The 23,271-nt window shown below is 40.9% G+C and overlaps 1 protein-coding gene across 5 annotated transcripts in view; it reads left to right on the top strand.

The window, feature by feature from the left end:
* The window catches only part of LOC133387688 (calreticulin-like), a 43,881-nt gene that overhangs the window by 11,023 nt on the left and 9,587 nt on the right, over positions 1 to 23,271 (top strand). For 3 of the 5 annotated variants that reach the window (XM_061632975.1, XM_061632974.1, XM_061632976.1), the window contains exons 3-8: positions 7,161 to 7,262; positions 12,959 to 13,162; positions 14,174 to 14,268; positions 15,586 to 15,795; positions 17,413 to 17,526; positions 20,397 to 20,540. In XM_061632975.1, the coding sequence (XP_061488959.1) occupies positions 7,161 to 7,262; positions 12,959 to 13,162; positions 14,174 to 14,268; positions 15,586 to 15,795; positions 17,413 to 17,526; positions 20,397 to 20,540 (869 nt within the window). Of the gene's footprint in view, positions 1 to 4,458; positions 4,790 to 7,160; positions 7,263 to 12,958; positions 13,163 to 14,173; positions 14,269 to 15,585; positions 15,796 to 17,412; positions 17,527 to 20,396; positions 20,541 to 23,271 lie in introns of those variants that run through there. The other 2 variants (XR_009763538.1, XM_061632972.1) reach the window with 2 other exon arrangements.

Raw genomic sequence — 23,271 nt, 5'->3', positions numbered from 1 at the left:
CTGCCATGAAGCAATCTGTGTGTTTGAGCAATTTTACAGTCTTGTTCACTAAACAGGGAAGTGATGGTCAGTGTAATTCCATTGCAGTACTTTGTGGCATGTGATAATATGCCTCACACTACTGTTGATATTTTCAAAGCATTTAGGGAATATATCATTACCTGATTTGTGTTTCTCAGACATTTTGCAATATGTGTTGTCAGAATACTTGAGAATATCATCCATTTATTCCTGTGGGACTGTATCGTGGCAATATACTGTGTGCTCTCAGTGGGATTTAATTCATTTTGGAGCAAGTATGTACAGGTTCAAAATACATCTTTCCCCATGGGTGTACAAGACATAAGGAAGTTAGTTTGGAAATCAGTAACGATTAGTGCACACACTAACCCCACCTTGGAACCTTAGAGTGAAGGGCAGGTTATAAATCAAATAACAACCAACATCACTTTTACATGAAGTGCTTAATCAGCTCCTAAACATGTTCAATGGAATTTGCTTTTTTACTAAGGCTAAAATCCTAAACAAAGTCCTCTGAACTCATATGACTTACGTCAGAGTAAAAATGCATAGGACTGGGCAGCACATGTAAACAGGACTAGAATTATTCTGGATTTACACACATTTGAGAGATACAATCAATGGTTACCAGTTATAACAGGGCTAGGAAACCTGTGGCCCTCCAGGTGTTGTGAACTACCATTCCTGTGAACCCCAGCGAGTATGGCCAGTGATTTGGGATGAAGGAAGTGGTAGTTTAGAAACATCTGGAGGGCTGCAGGTTAGCTACCTCTGATTTATTTGGTTCCAATATTATTACAAATTATGGCAGAGGTGATTTTTCATGGTGATTTTGTTTTTCCTCTGATTCCTTTAGTTCTGCAGTGGCTAACCTGTGGCTCTAGATGTTGCTGGACTCCAACTTCTCATCTCAGGCAGCATGGCCAGTGTACGGAGATGATGGAAGTTATAGTTCAGCAGCCTCTGAAAGGCCACAGATTAGCTACACCTGCTTCAGGCTGCAGTCCTAACTAGGTCTATGCAGAATTAACACCTATTGAATTAAATGGGGTTTACTTACAAGTAACTGGAATTAGGATTGCTGCCTTAGTTTCTAATCAATTTCTGCTCTTGTAGATTACTCATGCAAGGCCTTGTAGGTTGTCTCCCTTTTACATGAGTGAGATTTATGCACATTGATAACTAGTTAAAATTGTGGGGCGGAGATGGCAACAGTGACAATGTAATCAAATTGTGACAACTCATGACTTTGGCTTATGCTTTTAATGTTTTTTTCTAGAATATTTCCAACCCCTTATTTTGAATTCCAAATGGTATCAGTGTGGGAACAGCAGCATTTCAGTTGGGATTGGAGCTGCTATGACTGAGATGAATACAGTATATTTACTTCCCCAAACAAGGTAAACTATATCAAACTAATGAGTTTGCCTGCATTTGGAGCTCCACAGCAGGAAACATACTGGGGCAGGGGACATGGTTCAGAGTGAGGAAACAGAACAGGGAAAGGGTTAAGCACCAGAACACCACAAATCCATATCATATGGAACTGATATTTCTTCTCTTAAAGGGGTCTTTGTTGTAATGCTACATGCATCTGCCCTCATTATGCAGAATTCATTAACAGCCAAAGATACTTCTGCTATTATATCTATATTAAAATGAAGATCTTTGATGAAGGAGTTCTGGCATTTTCTGCTCACTCAGTTTTGCTGACTAGTTGTGGTGTGTAGGACCAATCGCTGCACTTAACATGTCACATTGCAGTGATAGCTAGGACTACTTATTTTTAGGTGCAACAGGACTGTGACTGATTGTTTCAGATTATGATCTGGAGTCAATAATCTCTGCTGTGAGAGTATTCCTGCAGTTCTGTCTCTATGAAGCTACCTTGAAGACTTATGGGCACTTTGTCTGCATTCTCAAGTCCTAAAAACTGAAAATTATCTAGCAAAATAAGACTAGGCAATGCCCTGGAGATTTCCACTAATTAACCTGCATTAATTGTGGAGTCTTAAAACATGATTTGATGCCCTGGGCTCCTGCTGGGAAGAAGGGCGGGATATAAATCAAATCATACATACATACATACATACATACATGCATAATGATAGATGTGAGTGGTTTTGTCCTCAAAGTATCTTGCAAATATCAGAAAGTGCTACTGAGAGTTCCACCTTTTACTGGGTCAGATTCAGGGGTCAACACATTTTGGGTGGCTTTGGTGCCCAACCGAAAAATTGTCACCATGAGGACCGGCCACTACCCCGAGGGAAAGGGATCTTCTCCCTGACCACATGCTGCATCCTGAAATACAGCAGGAAGTCAGGGACAAATAGAAGTTTCTCTGCTATTTCTCCAGATTGGAGCTGGTGAGGGCCGACAGAGGCATGCAGGCTTTCTTTGCCAAGCAATTGGAACTCCAAGCACCCAGCAGGAACCATCCTCCCATTTGGTAGAAAAAGCCAAACTGAGTGTGTCATGCTACATGTTGGGGTGAGACGTGTTAGTTATCACATCAGTCATGAAGTCCTGCCCTGCCCTGGATAAGAAGATCTCAGCATGGATGTTGAACCATCATCCAGAGAGATTTCAACACCAATTCTGGGCTCCTGCTGGGAGGAAGGGTGGGATATAAATCAAATAATAAATAAATTCTGAGACCATCTCAGCAGGGAGTCTCACAGGAAGTGGTGTGGGTAGTATACCAGCAAAATCCCCAATCTGTCCCAAGATACAAACACTCCAGGTTGGCTTCTTAAAGAGGGAGATACAATTCCCATAGACTTATATTTTGATGCTGAACTGAATACCCAGGAGAGTACAGGTGGGAGAGAGCATCTCTTCCACCCAAATATAAATCTGGGATATAAATAAATCTAATAAATAAAATATAAATAGATAGATATGTACAGATAGAAATATAAAGATGTAAGATATAAATCTAATAAATAAAATAAATAAATCTCATTAACACAGCCCAGACTGCCCTCATCGTTCACATTCAAGTCATGGATGAGGAAGATTTTATTATGAACTGACCTAGCATTCAGTAACATCTTGAAGGCAAGGTGGTAAGGCAACCACAGACCTTCTGGTTGAGGAAGAGAATGAAAGACAGAATTGGCAAAAACTGTTTAATTGCACAACCCCTTATCTGACATGTCAAGCCCTCAACATGATACTTGTCCATACCTGTAATTACTCTTATGGGAGCACCCCCTCACAAACATCATTCACAGAGCTCAAACCTCACAAACAAGCTAAGGAAAGGCCACAAAGCAGCAGTTAACTAGCAGTGGATTAACAAACAATAGGAATCAGGAGTTCCTACTGCTGTGGCTAAAATAACAGGGAGTTATATCAATGTCAAATTCTATTTTATTCTGTTCAATTGCCTGCTTCTTTTAAAATGTTAGCTATTCTGAGCCTTTGGGACACTATTCTGTTTCATAATGTGGTCCCTGTAACACACAGAATTTACTCCTTGATCTGTCTGCGTTGGATGTTGCTTTCTTACGTTAGAATACACTTGTTGTTTTGTGGCCTTCTGCATTGTCCTTACAGAACATTTTGCTTACAGTAGGGCCCCACTCATACAGCGGGTTACATTCCGGACCCCCGCTGTAAAGCGAAAACCGCTGTAAAGCGAAAACCGCTGCAAAGCGGAATCCATTGACTGACATTGACCAAAATGGCGCCCGATGGCAAAAAAACGCTGTAAAAGCGGAACAAGCACTGTAAGAGCGGGGCCTTTCTGCAATTGACAACCGCTGCATTAGCGGAATGCTGTAAAGCGAAGCGCTGTAAAGCGGGGCCCTACTGTATTCATGTCTCCCAACTACTCAGTTAAGACCTTGCTGTTTCTTTCCAAATATCCCAACTGTATTTTATTATTCTGATTCTCATGGGAGTTCCTATCAATGAAGGGTGGGATATAAATCAAATAATAAATAAACACAAGTAACTATTAAAAATTGAATTCATCTATATTGGTATGCTTATCTTATTTAGAAAGCATGAATAGGCACTGTATCTCAGTAATTAAAAATTACAGGTCTGTGCTTGTAGGTTTACAATGTAAACTGTAGACCCACAAGAGAAAAAGGCGGGGATGAAAGACATACTACACTCTGAATTAAGGGAACAGTTGTACATAAAGAAAATAATATTTTTTGTTTAAAGACATATTATTTTCATCCAGGTTTTGAACATGCAGATTGCAGCCTTCTCAGAAATATTTCCAATTGCAGAATGCTAATTATGCTTTCAAACAGTAGTCTCTAGCAGGAGGCCAATGCACTTGGTGGGTGTGAATTAATCTGAATTAGATCTGAACACCTGTGTCTTCAAAATTCATTTCCTTTGAGACATTCCAGGTAGCTTCAGTGCTGGCGCAATTGCGTGGTCCCTTCTGATTGGTCCCTGTAGCTTAATTATTCATGGATTCTAGCCAGTGGGAAAGATCCTTCTGCTCAGCATGACTATCAGTGTGGTGGCCATAGTGCCTTGAAGATTAGGAGAAGTGGCAAGAGATTTCAGAGGAGGTGTTACTAAAGCCCTCTTGGTGCAATTTAAAGAAGCCTCTTACCACTTCAGCAAAACTAAGTTACTACGATATCAGTAATGAATGTGATTTATGTAGGGACCTTTTTGATAGGGCTGGTATTTGGGAAACTAACTGACAATGATGATAGCTCTTCCACTGTGTTAGAGAAGCCACAACATACAATAGTAAAGGAGTATTTTAGGGAAGAGTTTGATGATGAGGGTAAGTGATATTTTGTTTTTTCTCTAATTTAGAATGAAAGTGTTGACTTCTAAGTCTGATCTATGTAGCCTCCCTCTAGAGTTGCATTTTTACTTGGTTTCATATTTTTACAGTTAAAAAATAAAATGAATTGATAAATCAATATGAAATATCTCTTGTGTGAAATCATTGCTTCTCTTATATGTATGTTCATGTATGTCACTACAGGAAGGACAGAAACATAAAAGAGTTTTTGCAAAAAATATTCTGAGGGTAGGAGAACTAATAAAGGCAACTGTGTTACAAATATTGTAAGACTGCAGTCCTGTATCAACCTACCTGGGAATATATCCTACTGAACTCAGTGGAACTTACATCTGAGTAGGCATGCACAGGATTGCACTGTGAATGATAAATGGAAGGAAGAGGAGTACACTGAATGAGCATGAGGAGTCAGCAACTGATCCATCTGGGATCCCAGGACAAAGATATAAGAGGACTATATCTAAAACTAATTTTCTCATCTATTTAAATATGAAGAATAGGTATCTAGAATAGAGAGTTTTGACTATCTCTCCTGAAACATTCATATTCAGATGACAGTTTGATAGATTATTGTTTGTAGTATGCTTCCCTATGTAAGAGAGAGAGAGGTGACATAGCCTTGAAATGCGTGTTATGTATTATATCAGTCTCTTTCCTTTATGGCTGTTGCCGACCACTCCTAAGCAGACTGCAGTTTCATTTATAGAGTTGCTGTATATGGAGGTTAAGTCAAATGCATTTGTAATCCTAGGTTTGAAGGTTTGGTTTACAGTTTGATTTGACTCTGGTTAATTGTTCGTGAAGGTTTGTAATGCTGTTTCCAAAGAAGAGAGAGAATATTATGTGTCTTTCATCCATCTCCCACCCATTTCCTCATTTCTTCCAGTCTCTTCTTTATATCCCATGGGAATATCAGTGCAGATTGTTGCAAGTACTCCTACTATTCTTTAGGAAACTTGCTCTCCCTAGGAGCTTATTCTGACTGAATGATCCCCATCATGAATGACTCTTTACCTGTGCTGAAAGTCCATCATAAAATGGGTTGGAAGCTAATTGAATCAGTCTTTTTATTACATTTGTTTAAATGTTGAGCCCTATGTTCAGTGGGATAAACATATAAACCAGGCAAATCACTGACATGACTCAACATGCACCTAGTGGTCCCTAGAGAACCATGAGCAGTTGTCTCACACTCCAGATGGAGTTAAATATAGGCTTTTGTGATATTCAGTTAAGCATTCTTGAGTAAAATACTTTTTTGTGGGGTTCTTTTTAACCAAATGAAATTCAAGGTATATCAGGAATGCTCTTTAAGGTTTGTTAATCAAGTTTTATGCCTATAATGAAGGTTACATTGCTTTAATAGAAAAGATAATAATGCTAGGAAAAACAGAAGGGAATAGAGAAAGAGGAAGGCCAAACAAGAGATGAATTGATTCCATAAATTAGGAAGCCACAGACCTGAGCTTACAAGATCTGAACAGGGTGGTTCACGACAAATGCTATTGGAGGTCGCTGATTCATAGGGTCGCCATAAGTCATAATCAACTTGAAGGCACATAACAACAACAAAAGGAAGATGTAGGTGCTATTGTATAGTTGCTGTAGTATAATTCTTTGTCAGTGGTCACATTCAAACATCACTCTAAGCCAGGTGTGGGAAACCTTTGACCCTCTAGATATTACTGATCTACATTTTCCACCATTCCTGATCATTGGCCATTCTTGTTGGGGCTGATGGAAGTTGTAGTTTAGCAATATCTGGTTCCCATACCTGCTCTAAAGCGTAGTTTAGCATGATGAGAATGAGCAATGGCAAATCTCTGGCTCACACTCTCTCCCCAAGCACAGGAGCACAAGGAGTTCAGAAGCTTTCACTTCTGTTTTGTGTTTAACCACACCTGTCATGTTTTATAGACTGAAAATATGTGGTTAATGCTTAGTTCAGTTTGTGTCAAACAAGCCAGCTTCAAACCACAAAGCTATAGTTAGCATTAACCACAGTTCGGGCTTGGGATTAAATGCTAAACTGTAATTAATGGAAAATGGAAGTGAAAGATGCTGAACTCGCAGCTACACCAGAGAAAGAGAGGGGAGGAGGTGACTGTGTGAGCCCCGGACTCATCGCTGCTTGTTCTCATCACGCTAAAATATGGTTTTATATCTGTCAAATCCCTGCTTGTTATGTGGGTGTTAAAAAGAAGTTCTCTAAGGATGAGTCTATGCATATTGTAGCCATGAGTTAATTTGCATGCTATATCTGAAAATATTAGTTATATTTCACGTAATGTGAAATAAGTTGTTTATTACTTTTTGATAAACCTTATTGCTACTTTCTGTTTTTCAGATGAATGGCAGAAACGGTGGGTTCAGTCTAAACATAGAACTGATTATGGTAAATTTCGTATATCAGCAGGAAAGTTTTATGGAGACAGAGATAAAGATAAAGGTAAAGTGATGTATTTCTTTTCCCAAACTGTGAAAAGTGAAATTCTTGAGGAATATTCTCTATGGCTTACTGCATGCTCCCATTCACTTTTATTTCATTATTCACACAATATTGTCTGAAATCAAAACATCTACATAACTGTCCTTGGTACCCACCAATGAGAGCAGGGCTTCTGAGTCTGGGCAGAGTCATATGGGTGCAGGCAATCCTTCACATAATCTTCAAGTCCCAGATATTCAGCTCTTTAAAGGCCAGAACCAGCACTTTAAACTGAACACAGAAATGAATAGGCGATCAGTGCAATTGCTATAGAAAGAGTGTAACATGATCCAAAATGCCTGGTTCCCATGAGAACCTGGTGGCTGCATTCTGTACCAATTGAATTTTCTGAACCATCAGTAAAGGTAGACCAACACAGAACATTACAATAGGCTAGTCTTTATGTGACCAGAGTGTGTGCTACTGGTGGATCTACGACGGCAAAAGGCACTCCTAGCCACACATGTATTCATAGCTCCTGCTAAGTCCAGAATTGCCAAACTGCATACCTGGTTTTCAGAAAGAGGGCAACCCTATCCAAAAACCAGTTGCTAGCCTACATCCAGATTGGCAGCCTTTCCTACTAATAGTATTTCTGTTTTTCTCAATTAAGCTTCAGGCTGTTTATTCATCCCCAAACTGCCTTCAGATACTCATTCAGGATTTCTACCACCACCCTGGAATTGGTAGATAGAAAGGGGAGGGGGTAGATCCTTGCATCATCCACATACTGATGACAGCTCAGCCCAAACCTCTGGATTACTTCTGCCAGTAGTTCCATGTTGATGTTAGAAAGCACAGGGGACAAGACGAAATGTAAGGCACTCCAAAGGCCAATTGCCAAGAAGTGGAATTTAACATAGGAAGTTGCATTATATCGAGTCAGATAATTGATCTGTTTAGCTCAGGGCAGTATTGTCTGCCCTGATTCTCCAGTGTTTCAGACAGGAGACTGTCCCAGCACTACCCAGAGATGCTGAAGATTGAACCTGGGACCTTCTGCATGCAAAGCAGATCCTCTAGCACTAAGCTAATCCTGTTCTCCAAATAGGAATGTAGGAAGCTACAATCAGACCATAGGTCCATACTTTACTAGATCAGTACTGTCTACACTGACTTGGCAACAAGCTCTCCAGAGTTTCAGGCAGGTGACATTTTGAGCCTTACCTGGAGATGCAAGGGATCGAACCTAGGACCTTTTGCATGCAAAGCAGATCCTCTACCACCAAGCTGCAGTCTCCTAGCACCACCTTCTTGATCTGTACCCCTAGAAAGAACTGGAGCCACCATAACACTATGCCTCCAAGCCCTACTCCAGAGAGACTGGCCAAAGGACACCATTTAGATTTAAAGTATGTTTCTTTTTCAATTTCCACTTTGATGTCATTTGTGCTGGGTAAAAACTAGTGAAACACACCTTTACTTTTGAGGTAACATTACCAAGCACTTAGCAAATACTATAAACACTATAAGCACTATATAAATAATAATGAAATAAAGCAGTAAGCTGTTAAGAGGTCAGCTGAATACCTTTTCTTTATTATTTTAAAGATAAAAATAATGGATATTCTAAAATAAAGAATGCTTAGTTAAAGATAGGAATTGCAACAAAACAAAAATATTAAAAGTAAAACCTGTCCTCAAGCTGGAACAGGAGTGCACTAAAAGCAGAGCAGCAAACAAGAGGTATCTTGCTCTGGGCCCTTTTCATAGACATTGCTAGGGAAAAGCCTGAGACTAGCAGGGCCTGCTAAACTGCTATGTTTTGCAATCCTGCACACACTGCAAAACTGCATGACTGCCCAGAAGGGGAGGCAACTGGGACAATTTACCCCAGGCCCCCACAAAGTAAGGGCCCCCATGACTCAGTTCCTGTAGGTACCAGTGGCTCCTGCCCTGACCCTGCTATGTTGAGCACCAGAATTCTTGGTATTTTGTTTAAAGTTTTCATAAAAAGATGAAATGTTATATGAGAGTGTAAGATGACAGCAAATCTCAGCATGTAATTGTGACATAGTGAGACGTCTCCCCTTGATGAAGTAAATATTATGATGTAATGTATTGTTGTTAAATTGTACGTCGCCTAGAGTGGCCATTGGCCAGATAGGCGACCCACAAATTAAATTATTATTATTATTATTATTATTAATATTGTACATAGCTGTGTATGAAACAGCATAGATACTAATTTGAAGCTTAAGCCGGCTGTAAAATGTATCCTTGGGAAGGGGAGGGCCTGCATATCAGCTCACCCTGCAGCCAACTGCAAGAAAGTCTAAACCAATCATATTGAAGTAAATCTTTATGTCTGAGCAGCAATAGAGATAGGATTGGTCATACAGGCTTATGATTGGCTCACGCCAAATAGCCCCAGTTATAGAGTTTGTTCTAAGGAGAAAAGGAACAGCGAAGAGTTTAAGGAGCGAATTCTAAGGTAGAGTAAACAATCTGTTTTTGTCAAAGAAAGAACTCCAGGCCTGCCGTGAAGAGTTCAAGGAGTTAGTGAGTGAATGTCACCTTTCTAAGGAAGGTGCCTCTGGAGAGTAATTTTCTATGGTAGTTACAGCAGGAAAAGGTGTAGGAGTAGTGTGAGGCCTGGCCTTTAAGGGTGGAATCCTTCCTACCTGAGTAGTGAAGGCCACCAGCAGGCTACAAGCAGAAGACCTGTGAGACTGAGCGCCAGGAAGCAGAAGGAAGCTCTGCCAGAAGGGGTTTGGAACATGGCAGAGGTAGTCAGGAGAAGCACAACCCCCTCCCTATTCCCTTATCCCTACGCAAGAAATCATTCCTCTTGATCCCCAGGCAAGGAGGAGCTGCAGGCAAGAATTCTCGCATGTGGCCTCCAACTTTGCACACACATGCATGTTCCTTGTAGGGGGCTGCAACAGGGTCCCTAACATCCTCTGGGTGGCCATCAAAGGAACCCTCTGGGTAGCCACTCTTCCAGGGTGTTATTTATCCTAAGACCAACCCTGGATCTGCAGCAAGGGTAGGGAACCTTTTTGCCTCCATGGGTCAGATCCTTAGCAGGATCAGCCTTGTGGGCCAAATTTGACAGGTGACAGGGCTGACCGCCTATCAGTCACATAGTGTCACAATGACATCAAGTGCAAGGTGCTAAATGGGAGGGTTTTCCCCCCAATATTTCAGCAGAGGATCCCAAGCAGGTTTGCATAGAATTGCCTGCTAAAATGGTTGGGAAAACATCCCTTTTAGCACGAGATTCCATTCCATACCCCTTTCTAATTCAAGGAGGAGCACATGCATCAGAATCCCCCGCTGTGTGAGGGGATGGGGGAAAGAGGACTGGCAGCCTCGCCTTCCCACACTCCCCTACCAATTGCATGTTTAATCAGGATTTTAAATACCAGTTAAATAAATGATTGAGTGGGGGAGATATGTTCCTTGCTTCCCCACCCTGACTGAGACCAGGGTGCTTTCACCCTGCAGGGAAGACTCTTGAGAAGCAGCACCCCAGAGGATCAAATCCTCTGAGGGCTGCAGCATGTGTGTGTCTGTGCACAACCCTATTAAAAGTGCTTTTGCAAAGACCTATCAGGCAACTCACACTGTTCCTGTTGAGCCTCCCAAACATGAACACTAGACTGCTTGAACTGAGCAGTATTTAACCCCTGCTCATCATCTGAAATCTGTTCCCTCCTGAAACAGGTGTACATAGCAAATGCAGGATTTAATCCTGCCCTCCTTCCCATCAGCTGACATCAGTGACATAAGCTGATGGGCAAGTGGTCGTGGTTTGGGGGAGGTCTCATGAGCCAAGGTTGATCCACAGACTACCCCTGATCTACAGCAGTAAAACCCGCTGAAGTCCAGGTTGCACCCACCCTGGGCCTTACCTTGCACAGATCATTCACCAAGGCAGGTTTCATTCCAAAACCAGCACAGAGGCCATATTAAAATGGATTCAAATAATCAGTGTTAGTGTCAAACTTTGAATTAATTTGAATATAAAATAATACCCAGTGTTAGTTGTACTAAAGTAGATCCATTGAAATGAGAACTCAGTTCATTAATTTCAATGGGTCTACTCTGAGTATGACTTCATTGGATATCACCCATAATATTTAAACCATATTGAGGCTCTATTTTTATACTTACCTGAGAGTAAGTGTAACTGAAGTCAGTGAGACTTTCTTTCAAGTAGATATACACAGAATTGTGCTGTATGCGTGCTTTATTGAATGTTTTTCATTTTCCAGTTATACCTTTGACTAATGGAAATATGTTTATGCAGCATGTAAAATTAATATAGTGTTCTTTCTTTCTTTCTTTCTTTCTTTCTTTCTTTCTTTCTTTCTTTCTTTCTTTCTTTCTTTCTTTCTTAAGTCAATAAACATGCTAAACCAAATCCCAATAGATACAGGGTGGGGGTGAGGAACTGCATTTGTCCACCTGCCAATCGCTTGACATCATAATGACATCAGGTGATTGACACCTGTAAAAATTCAAAGAAGGTTACTGTAAACACTGATCTGCTGATTGGCAGTTATAGCAACCTCCTTTGAAGACCCTCTTTTAGCAACAGTCACCTGATTGGCACTGGGAGAGTGCCTTCCAAGAGGCAGCTGATCAGCAAGCCATTTGAAGTCCCTTTAGAGGGAGCCCCTTTGAAATCTATGCAGAGGGAATAATGCTCCTAAAAGCAGAATATTTTCCCTTCTTCAGATAAAGTGGTTTGGATTCAGAGTGCTCCCTCCAGCTTTTTGAATCCAACCACTTCCAATGGAAATTTTAAAATGTTAGTACTGCCAGTTCCAACTGATTGTTAGAGCTGTGCTTTGAAACCCTGACAATCAGCTGATTGTCCACTGTGCAGGGCTTTTTTCAAGCAACAACGATTAGCTGATCATTGGGGCTCCAAAACATCTGGCAAAAGGCTTTACAGTCCCCATTGATCAGCTGATCTGTGGTGCATACAATCCCCTTTATGGACAGGTGGATGTGGCTTGGCCAAAGTGTCCTAGTAGGCCAAACAAGTTCCCCATTCTTGCATTAGGGCATTGGAAAATTTCCAGATTTTTTTCCATATTGCTGATGGAAGGGTATGCAAGTCTGAGGCTTCCTAGGGCTACTTTGAGTAATGCTAAACCATGGTCTGAAGTCTGAAAAAAGCAAACAAAAAATAAGCACAAGGGTGCATTCAAGGCTCCTGTTTCTTGAAATCCTTTTAGACGCTACATGAATGACTGAGAGGTTATTTAGATTTTTAGCATTATGTCTGAACAATCCTTCACTCATTCATGTAGTGTTTAAAGGGATTTCAAGAAACCTGAGCCTTGGATGCACCCTTGTATTGAATTTTTGTTTATTTTCCCCCCAGACTTTTTCTCTTTGTCTCTTTACTGTCTTTCTCACTTAGGTCTTATGTATTTTCCCATCAACGTATAGGCTTTATAAACAGTTTGTCTAATATTTATACAAATTTCAAATTTTAATGGCAGCATTTTGTATATTGGTGATTTCTGCTCTCCATAACAAAATAACTGGCAAGACGTTACAGAATAATTGTATCCTACTTGGTGCCAAATCATCCTTGTGGTACATTATAATAATCATGCACAGAAGAGGAATATGATAAAATGCAATAAATAATTTAAACAGTAGTTTTAGATCTTTGACTACAATTTCTTTTATAGGTCTGCAGGCACACCAAGACACTAAGTATTATGCGGTGTCAGCAAGGTTCCGGCCCTTCAACAATGAAGGTCAGACCTTTGTGGTTCAGTATACAGTAAAATATGACCAACATGTCGATTGTGGTGGTGCCTATATTAAACTTTTTTCTGCAGACCTGAATCAAGAAGTTATGAATGAAGATTCTCAATACTATATTATGTTTGGTAAGTTCTCATAACATAGTCAAAGAACATCTATTTATACAATAATATTACAGCACAAAGCAAAAGTGAATTGGGTGTAGTGCTGTGAAGAATTTTGTGATTCATATTTCTTGGGACTAAATAATTTTATAGATCAATGAGAATCAATAGCTTCATTTGCACATAATACTAAGTCATTAACTATGGTTAAGTAAACTGTGGGGTGTACACAGCTCAAGCTCTCCCACTTTGCTCCTTCGTTAAAGTGGGGAAACAAACCACAAAGCAGCTGTCTTAGCATTACTCCTTTTGGCAGTCAGTTTCCACCAATTAATAATGTGTTGTGTGAAATAGTTCTTCCTTTTGTCCAGTTTGAACTTACTACCTATCAATTTAATTAAATGACTACAAGTTCTTGTATTATGAGAGGAGAAAAATATCTCTTAACTCTTTAAATACTACTCATAATTTTAAAAAAACACTATTGCATCTCCCACTTAATTGTCTTTAAAAATAAACTTTAGCTTTTCACTATGCAGGTAACCCCGTAATCATTTTGGTTACTTTTCTCTGTATTTTTTCCCAAGCTGTGAAATTCTTTTTCAGATGAAATGATCACAGCTATTATAACTGTGTGGTAACTGTATCTAGGTCCAGATGCAGCCACATTAATTGTTAATAAAATATATTACATGAATGAATATGCAACTAATAAAAATATATTTTATTAATCTAAATATTAAAATATGAATAATTGAAACATTTAACGTTTAATATACAGTATTGTATATTTTGCAGTTTTACAAATGAAACCAATGGGATTTAAATGGTTTTAAAATAATTAAATATAGGTTGTGGGGGCACAGGAAGTAAGTCACCTAGAGGCTATGTCAGTAGGCTTCGAATACATTTAAAATAATAGCAGCAACAGCAAATTCTAAATCTGTTCAAACTTAAACTGATTTATATTTGTGCGGGTGGAACTCTGACCAAAATCATTTGGCTTTTTAGAGTACTGTTGTTCTTTTCTAGGTCCAGATATATGTGGGGAAGACAAAAAGATAGTGCAGGTTATCTTCAACTATAAAGATGAATACTACCCTGTCAAAAAAAACATCACATGTGAGGTATGATCAGTATTTTCTTGGTATCTGAGAAGCATAGTTAAGTGGTTCTTAACCTTTTTGGTCCTGGATCCCTTTGAGAATCTGATGAAAGCTATAGACCCCCATAAATAAATAAATACAATTTATTATTTTGCACTGGAATTGACTTTTTTGTGCCTGATCCACAGCCCTTCTGAAGCTCATCCATGGACTCTGTAGGGGTTGATGGACCACAGATTAAGAACCCTATTCTAATCTTCACTGCAGATTCTTCTCTGCTAATTGTATTTTTGTACTTTTCTGCCTCATTGGAATTCTACTTTCCCCACATAAGCAACAGTGAAAGCCTACAGTTTTATAAAAGTCTGGATCAAATAGTGTATGTGAAACTAATTTCCTATTAGATAAACTTTTGTAGGTTACAGACTACTTCAGATATCCAAAGCTGGCATCAAGCAATATAAAAACTTAGCATACGGTTCACTCCCAATGATCTCTGTTTTAAAGTAGTAGTAATCTATATTACAATTATGTTGAAGAGTAAGGGATGCATAGCTTAACTTTGGTTTAATGGGAATGAGCAATGTGCTAGTGTATGCTGCTTAAAAGTCCTCAGTTTGGTTCTGCCCTGCTACTGACCACACCACACCAGGAGCAACAAGCCTTGGTTTGTTGCGTCAACTGAATCCAGACTCATGGTTTGTTTCACACGACACAAACTATGAACAACAATTCATGATTTGTTTGGACTGGGGACAACAAACCACAAGTCTGGATTTCATATTACATTTCTTTTGTTATTTGTATTATTACCATGGCCTGGTTTGCATGTCATGGTAAGACAAATTATGGCTAACTGGAACTTGTGCAAATGTGCTGGCTCCCGGAAAGTAACTTGCAGCCACTTTGTTCTTCCCTGGTCCTTTTAGCTGAGTGTGGCACAGCAGCTAAGTCAAGCTTAGTATGGCTTATTATGTCATCTGAACCTGGGGTCATGGTTGAGCTCTCTCCTCCTTAACCACAGGCTGTGGCCCCTTGGCTGATGGGCACCAAGCATTATGCCACTCTTGCATCCTAGGCATCATTTAGTTGCCTTTTAACATGCACCCCAACAAGCAAGAGTCATGGCTGTTACCATGCAGTAACAAGCACAGACATCATCTTTCTGGGTCTCCACAATCTTCATCCAGTGATTGAATAAAATCAGATCATCAGTAGGCCCATTTTTCATTTTGATTATATTATGTTGCAGAATTTAACAGGAAGAGCAGTCAGTTTGGAACTTGAGAAAATAATTCCCTATCTATGTAATAATCTTTGTTCTTTTTCTTTTTTGAGACCGATGACTTTACCCATCTCTACACTCTGATAGTACGTCCAGATTTAACATATGAAGTGAAGATTGATAATTACGTTGCTGAGGCTGGCCATCTAGAAGATGACTGGGATTTCCTACCTCCAAGGAAGATAGTAGATCCTGATATGCCAAAACCTGACTACTGGGATGAAAGGGAGACTATTGAAGATCCCATGGACAAGAAACCAGATGTAAAGATTCAGAATCACGTTTTTGCATTGTATATATCAAAACTGTCTACTCTACCAGTTGCATTCTGTCCACTGATGGTCTCTTGCTGTCTCAGTTGAAGTCATTGGGTGTTACAGCTGTGCATATAATTCTAGAATTTGCTCCAACATTGATTGGTATCCATTGTTCCCTTTTTTAAAATAATTGGTTTAAACACTACTTATTTCAGTGAACCCCACAATGGTATTTATGGATAGAGGAACTGAGGCTATTTATGATCATTTACTAGCCTATGGTTGAGTTCGATTAAATTCTAAAGTCCATTGTGTATCTATGACATCTTACCTTTTTTCACCTGACATGGTTTTAAATTTAATAATTGAAGAGACCTCTTAAAAGTATGTATGCCATCTCTTTCTTGACCCGTCTCAGTTCACACAGCACATTAAATCACAGTTAACGTTCAATTATCATTTAACACAAATGAGCAACACGCTGATGCATGCTACTCAATGGTCTCTGTTCTTTCTCTGCTTCTGGCCAAACCACACTGGGGGAACAAAGCATAAGCCTTGGTCATGTCATCTGAATCTTGGTTTGTGGTTTGTTTCTCTCCAAACAAATCACGAGCAGTAAGCTAAAAACAAGCCTTGTCAACAATTACTCAGACCAAGGTAACTCTTTATGTCCACTCTGAAGTTTTAAGTATCTCCTGCAATATATTTTACCAGTCTCGTAGGTTTCCTGCCCTGAATATTTTGATAAAATGTTGCAGGCTCCCTTTGAGTTCTACAGCATGCAGTGTTCCTGAAAACCAGTTTTAGAGTCATGGACTTTTGATGACAAAACACGGCATTTTGATTGTTTGGAGTGGGAGTGGGGGGACTGTAAAGTATACCATGGCTTCAGAGGTATGGTGGCACAAAATATTATTGCCAACATTACGCTGTCAGAGATCAGTGTAGTATCCTGATCCTGAAGATTCAGGGATTTATATCCTCACAACCCTGTACCAGCGAGACTATGATAGCCTGAGGTAGATATATGTCCATCATCGCATTTAAACCTATTAATGCAAAGAAATGTCCATGCCTGGTAGTGTTGCAGTGATTGTTCTGTAATGACATAGAATCTATAAGATTCTTAAGTACAAGGGATAATGTTTGTGAAATCATAGAAGATGACAAAGGAAAACAACATAATGAATTTTTATTTTTATGTGTTTATATACATGTATAGTTTACAACTGTTCCATCATGGAACTCTTAAGTGTGGTGTAGTAGTTAGAGCGTTGGCCTGGGACCTGGCAGACTCAAATCCTCACTCATCCATAAAGCTCACTGGGTGACCTTGGGCCAGTTGCTCTCTCTTAACCTAACCTACCTCACACGGTAGTTGTGAGGATAAATCAGGAGGGTGAGAACCATGTTTATATGCCACTTTGAGCTCCTTGAAGGAAAGTTGGGATATAAAGGTAATAAATAAAATAAAATAAACAAGTTATTAATCAGCCAACAGTGATATAAAGTGAGCACGCATTTAAAGAAACAATTAGTATTATCTAAATGTCCCTTGCTGTCAAAATACATTTTTAAGATAACAATCTTAACTGATCATCCTAACACATACTATTTTAGGACTGGGATCAGCCAGAAAGAATTCCTGACCCAGATGTCAAGAAGCCAGATGACTGGGATGAAGAAATGGATGGGGAGTGGGCACCACCTATGATTCCAAACCCTCAGTACAGAGTAAGCTTTGCACAAATTTACATAATAATAAAAGCAGTGACTAATATGGTAGATATTTAGGGTGGTGTCTGACTAAGTCATACTATTTTGTGTGTGCGTGTAGTCTGGGAGAGAGGGAAAGGTGTACTTAGCAGAGAGGGAGAGATGTAGGTGAAGCTGTGTATCTATGAAATGTGTGAAAGAGATGCATGTGTGTCTGTAGTTTGCATAGGTGTGTCTACCTTGTATATTTTTCCTGTTACTTGGGAATACTCCCTGTTGATATTTGACAGCAAGAGCATTGCTGCAGGTAGAATCAGTATTGTGTGATCTCCACAACCGGGACCAGCAGGAAATAGGTGACTTGCCACAGCAAGCATGAGGTTTTATAGTGGGGGAGGGGGGTAGAAACAGCAATGACTGTACTCTAATTTTACCACACTGTTTGTAACAGATGGAAGTACATTTTATTTACGCAACAAACACTTATAGCAATGCTGCTACTAGGGATTCTGCTTTATTCCCTTAGCTCTTGCTGTTAACAACCAGGGTTATAGGTAAACCACACCCTCCTATGTACTGTTGTGCCTTTTTAAAAGATCAGAGCTATGGGCTGCTCCTTAACCTGTTTCTCTGAGGTAAACCCCACTGCCACCACTGATACTGTTTCAAAACCTTTTTTATGTTTAGCCAACACTTATGCCCTTTTGTATAGCTGACCAAGAAACAGGCGTATTTGACAACTAAATAGATTTCATTGAATAGAAAAAGAAAATAAACAAGATTACTTTAACTTAGTTCTTAAGTGTGTGGTTACAATTAGTTTTTCTTCAGTTCCAATATAATACACCTAATAAGTTCCTTAATTACTATGTCAATAACCTGTTTCACTACCCTAAGATAAACCACTCATCAGGTTCTATCTCTAAACCAAACCCTGTCTAACTCACAAACTTTTCCCTGTCTCTGTCAAAGCTTCAAAATATAAACATTCAACTTTCACATACTCAGCCAGTCACCATACAGCACTCACCAACATTCCACTCATCCATTCCGCCCTCCCAACACTCACCACTTACCAAATACACTCTATAATATCACCTGCTTATCATACATATTGTAAGATAACAACATCAAACATTAACATAAAAGCATAGAACATCACAGCAGCCATTTTGTAATGTGTCTACAGGTCTAAAAGGTTGACAACCTCCGATTTAGACTGTGTACACCATACAGTTAAAGTACATACCTTTCCCCAGAGTATCTTGGCAACTGTAGTTCAAGGGTGCTGGGAATTGCAGTTCTGTGAGGAGTAAATTACAGTGCCCAGGATTCTTTGGGGGAAGCCATGTGCTTTAAATATGGTGTGTATGCAGCCTTAGTCCGATACCACCTTTAATCTTGAGGCACTTTATCTTCAGCTACCCGCTTGACCCCATCCTCCTGACTCTTTGCCTTCATCTTCTTTGCCTCTGTTTCTCAAGAACATTCCAATCTTCTCCATCATTAAATGCCATTTCTTGACCCTGCATCTCCCTCTAAGCAACTACATTTCTCAGTCCTCTACTGCTTTCTCTTTTTTCCCTGCTGCTCTCTTTTTGACCCAGTAGTTTGGATTCCTCCACGTCCTTTTTCTTTATCCCTTGCCACATCCAAGCAGTTGCTAAATCCTGACACACTCTCTTTTCTGTTTTGTAAATGTCTCCAACCTGCTTTTCCCACTCTCTACCTACTGCTAAAATAATTGTCTGTGCTTTTCTGCCATTATTGTCACATGGTATTGTAAGTCCTTGCACTAGCTTCCTATCATCCTTATTATATCAGTTTCAAACCTTTAGTTTTACAGTTTTCCACTTCTGAAATCCCTGATTGTGTATCTGCCTTCACCATTCTTTCCACCACTTCTTGCTTCCTCCATTTACTCACACCTCTCTTATCAGCTCCTTTTTTCTCCTGTTCCTTTTCCTGTTATTCCATCATGATAGCCATCATGGGTAGTACTCACCACTATCTTCAAATTAAAACAGGGATGGGAAACCTTTGGCCTTCCAGATGCTGCTGGACTCCAGTTCCCATCAGCTCCAACCAGCATGGCCATGGTCAGGGATGATGGGAGTCCAACAACATCTGGAGGGCACAGGTTCCCCATCCCTGACTTAGAACATTTTTGTACCATTTGAAATTATTGTTTAAGTCAATGGTATAGGGTTTTTTTTGCTATTTTAGCATAAAGGTTCTCTTAGCACTCTCACTAGGAAGGACCCACACTCAAAACTAGGTTCATGCTACTGGTTTTGGTGTATAAAGCCCTATACAATTTGGGACCAGGATACCTGAAAGATCATCTTACATCTTACACCCAGTTGATCACTGTGCTCTGCAGGTGAGGGCTTCGTACAGATACCATCTCATCAGGAGGTCTGTTCCGCACAACATAGGAAGCAGATTTTTAGTGTTGTGGTATCTATCCTTTGGAAATCACTCACCTCAAATATTAGACAGGTGCCATATCTATTGTCTTTTCAGCGTCTGCGAAAGACCTTCCTCTTTCAACAAGCGTTTTAAGTAGAGATCTTATATCACTGTGCTTCTGTGTTGGAATTGTTTTTAAGATGTTTGGTTTTTAAGATTTTTAAATACATCTTTAGTGTTTTATTGTTTGTTTGCCACCCTGGGCTCCTTCTGGGAGGAAGGGCAGGATACAAATTTAACAAATAAATAAAAGTATAAATGATGTGTCTTTCATTGCATCTTTAGCAAATATTAGTATATTCCATATTATTATTTTTCTTTCACCAGTCTTACCCAAGATTTATGTTGACTGATTAATATCTTGATTAAGTTGGGTTTGAAAAGCAGAATTTAAGCTTGTCTCAAATGTTTTTTAGGGCATTTGGAAGCCTCGTATAATTAAAAACCCCAGTTATAGTGGCATATGGGTTCAACCAGAAGTTGATAATCCAGAATACACACCAGATCCTAATCTTTACAAATATTTCAACATTAGCGTCATTGGTTTAGAAATTTTACAGGTATGTATATTACACAGTTTGCAGAACTAATTCCTTAATTGGAAATATAATTCTTACAACGCTGCCTGGTGGTATTCTGTACTACTATAGAAAAGCAGTCCCACTTTCTAATTTAACTCATTCCTCATCTAGGGGAACAATAGTATTAAGCAGCCCATTGATTTTGAAAATATGACATATATTGCATTTCCCATCACCTCTGCATTCCAAGAATCTAGACACATGGTTGGGAGTGGGAGGAACAGGACATAAGTAAATCTTCCTCATGCAGAGAAATACTAGCATTTTCCATAGGAGGTGGGCCATCACTGCGGGTTATAGTCCCACCTATCGTGCGAAGGCAAGAATGTCTTTGAAGTCAAGACTAGGGGCGTCAGGCCCCTCCCACTCTCCAGTTCATTCTTGCCTTCGTACGAACAAGATTGATATTCTGTAGCGTAGCTTAGCTAAGTCTCTGTGTGTTTTGTTCTTGTATTTGTCTGACAGGGTGTGGAGGTATTGTTATTTGTGTCTTTACCAACCGTTTTCCCTTCCCTCTGTCTTGTTTCTAACATTGTTTGCCATTCCTGGGGAACTTCCTTGGGGGGGTTCTCCCTGACCCGGGCCGTTTATTTTCCCAGTTTTTTGTCCTACGGCCCTCGGAGAGACCGTGGCTGCGGTTCTCTCCATTCCCAGTGGGAGCTTGCGGCTGCAGCTCCCGGCGCTCTCTACCGTTCCTGGCCGTTTTGAGTCAATTCCTTCCCGGGGTTTACCGAGGCTTCTGTCCTCACGGCAGCAGCTTCGGTGTCATATCCCCTCGAGAGCCAGCTACTGCGGCTCTCTTTCGTGCGGCTTTGTCCGTTGGTTTTTTTTTTCTTGAGGCTTGCTGCCTTGCTTTCCACGCTGCGACTCTTGGGCAGACGGCGGCTGCGGTGGCTCCCTACTGCCCTCTAGTGGCTGCGATTTCTCCCTAGCTGCTTCCTACCTATTTTCTGTGCCGCAGCTTTTTTCTTGAGGCTCTCTGCCTTGCGTTCCACGCCGCGACAGCTGGGCAGACGGCGACTGTGGCTGCTACCTACTGCTGTCTAGCGGCTGTGATTTCTCCCTAGCTGCTCCCTGCCTATTTGCTGTGCCGCGATCTCACTAATCGGCCCCGCGGCTGCAGATCGAGTTGTGTGCCTCAGTCCGCCATTGCCCCTTCTTTATTGCCCGCCATTTTCATTTGTATTTTCCCGCGCCTGCCTCGGGCGCCATTTTATTTGTCCCCTTTTCCTCTCATGTACTAACTAATAGCAGGCTGCCAGAGCCACTGTATGTGTGGGACAGTTAGGATCCTGCAGATATACAAGGCTTCTTTTCCACTCGACTATTGCTGCTGCTTTTCAAGTCTGTGACAGTGATCTACACCGTATGCACTGCGCTTCTGTGGCTCCCTCTTCAGGCTGTGGCTGTGATCTAAACTGCTTTTGAACTATACCTTGCTGTGGATGTGTGCTGAGACTATTCATACTGCGCACAAGTTGAACTGTACACTCTAACCCATCTGTGGCCGTGCCTCTTCAGGCTGTGGCTGTGATCTAAACTGCTTTTGAACTATACCTTGCTGTGGCTGTGTGCTGACACTACTCATACTGCGCACAAGTTGAACTGTACACTCTAACCCATCTGTGGCCGTGCGCTCAGACTGTGATAACTTGCATAAGCCTAAACTAGTCTGCATTATTGACACTGACAACATAGTGCATTCTGCCCCCTCTGTGGCCGTGCATCAAGCCTGAAGTATATCCTGTACATTCTGCCCCCTCTGTGGCAGTGTACCAAGCCTGAAACCCTGAAATCCAGCCTGCATTATACTGAAGCTGATACCATAGTGCATTCTGCCCCCTCTGTGGCCGTGCACTCAGCCATTTGCCAGTGCATTCTACCCCCTCCGTGGTCGTGTACTGAGCCTGTTCGGGTCTCTACATTCTGCCCCCTCCGTGGCCGTGTACTGCACCCATAGTGATTATAAGATGGCGGAACAGCCAGACATGTCTCAGACAGCCAAGCCACAACCATCCAAGGCAACTAAGACTAAGCATACCAAAGTACTGGCTAAAACTAAACACCTTTCCAGCCACAACAAAACCAAGCGACCACGCTATGCTTCTGTCTCGACACCCACCACAGCAGCTCAGGAACATTTGACGGATATCTTTCATTCCCGCACTGCTTCCTCAGATGAGGAGGGCTTTCCTGGCTTCCCTACTCAGCCAACACGTAACCAGCCTCCTCCCACATTACCACCCAGAGCTGGTCCTACGTCACAGCCCACTGAGCCACCTACTCAGCCACAACCATCTGCTTCAACGGGGCTACAGCTTTCTCACGAGTTTCTCTCACAACTTCAGGCCATGCTGTCTTTTTTTACACAGATGCAGTCACCACAGGTCTCTGCCATATCTCAAAACACCATGGACCAATATGTAGGCCATGAGACAAATCCTTCCTGCTCCCCAAATCCCTTTGATGTAGCTAGAGGCAGATGTTGTGATGACACTTCATGTGGGGAGGAGTCACCCTTCGCTGAACATGCTGATGGAGATGAATGGAGTGACTCTTCAGAACATGAGGAGGATACATCGTATCGCTTGTTTAATGGATCAGATTATCAACCTCTAGCTCGCAGGGTAGTGAACACTCTTGGTCTCCAAGCTGCGCCCTCCTCTGCTGCCGCTCCAACTATTAAAGGAGCCAGGGTCCTCAAATCCCC

This window comes from Rhineura floridana, chromosome 6, assembly GCF_030035675.1.
Source record: "Rhineura floridana isolate rRhiFlo1 chromosome 6, rRhiFlo1.hap2, whole genome shotgun sequence".
NCBI classification, from domain to species: domain Eukaryota; kingdom Metazoa; phylum Chordata; class Lepidosauria; order Squamata; family Rhineuridae; genus Rhineura; species Rhineura floridana.
Note: the sequence above shows the minus strand (reverse complement) of the source record. Positions and strands in the feature narration are given on the sequence as shown.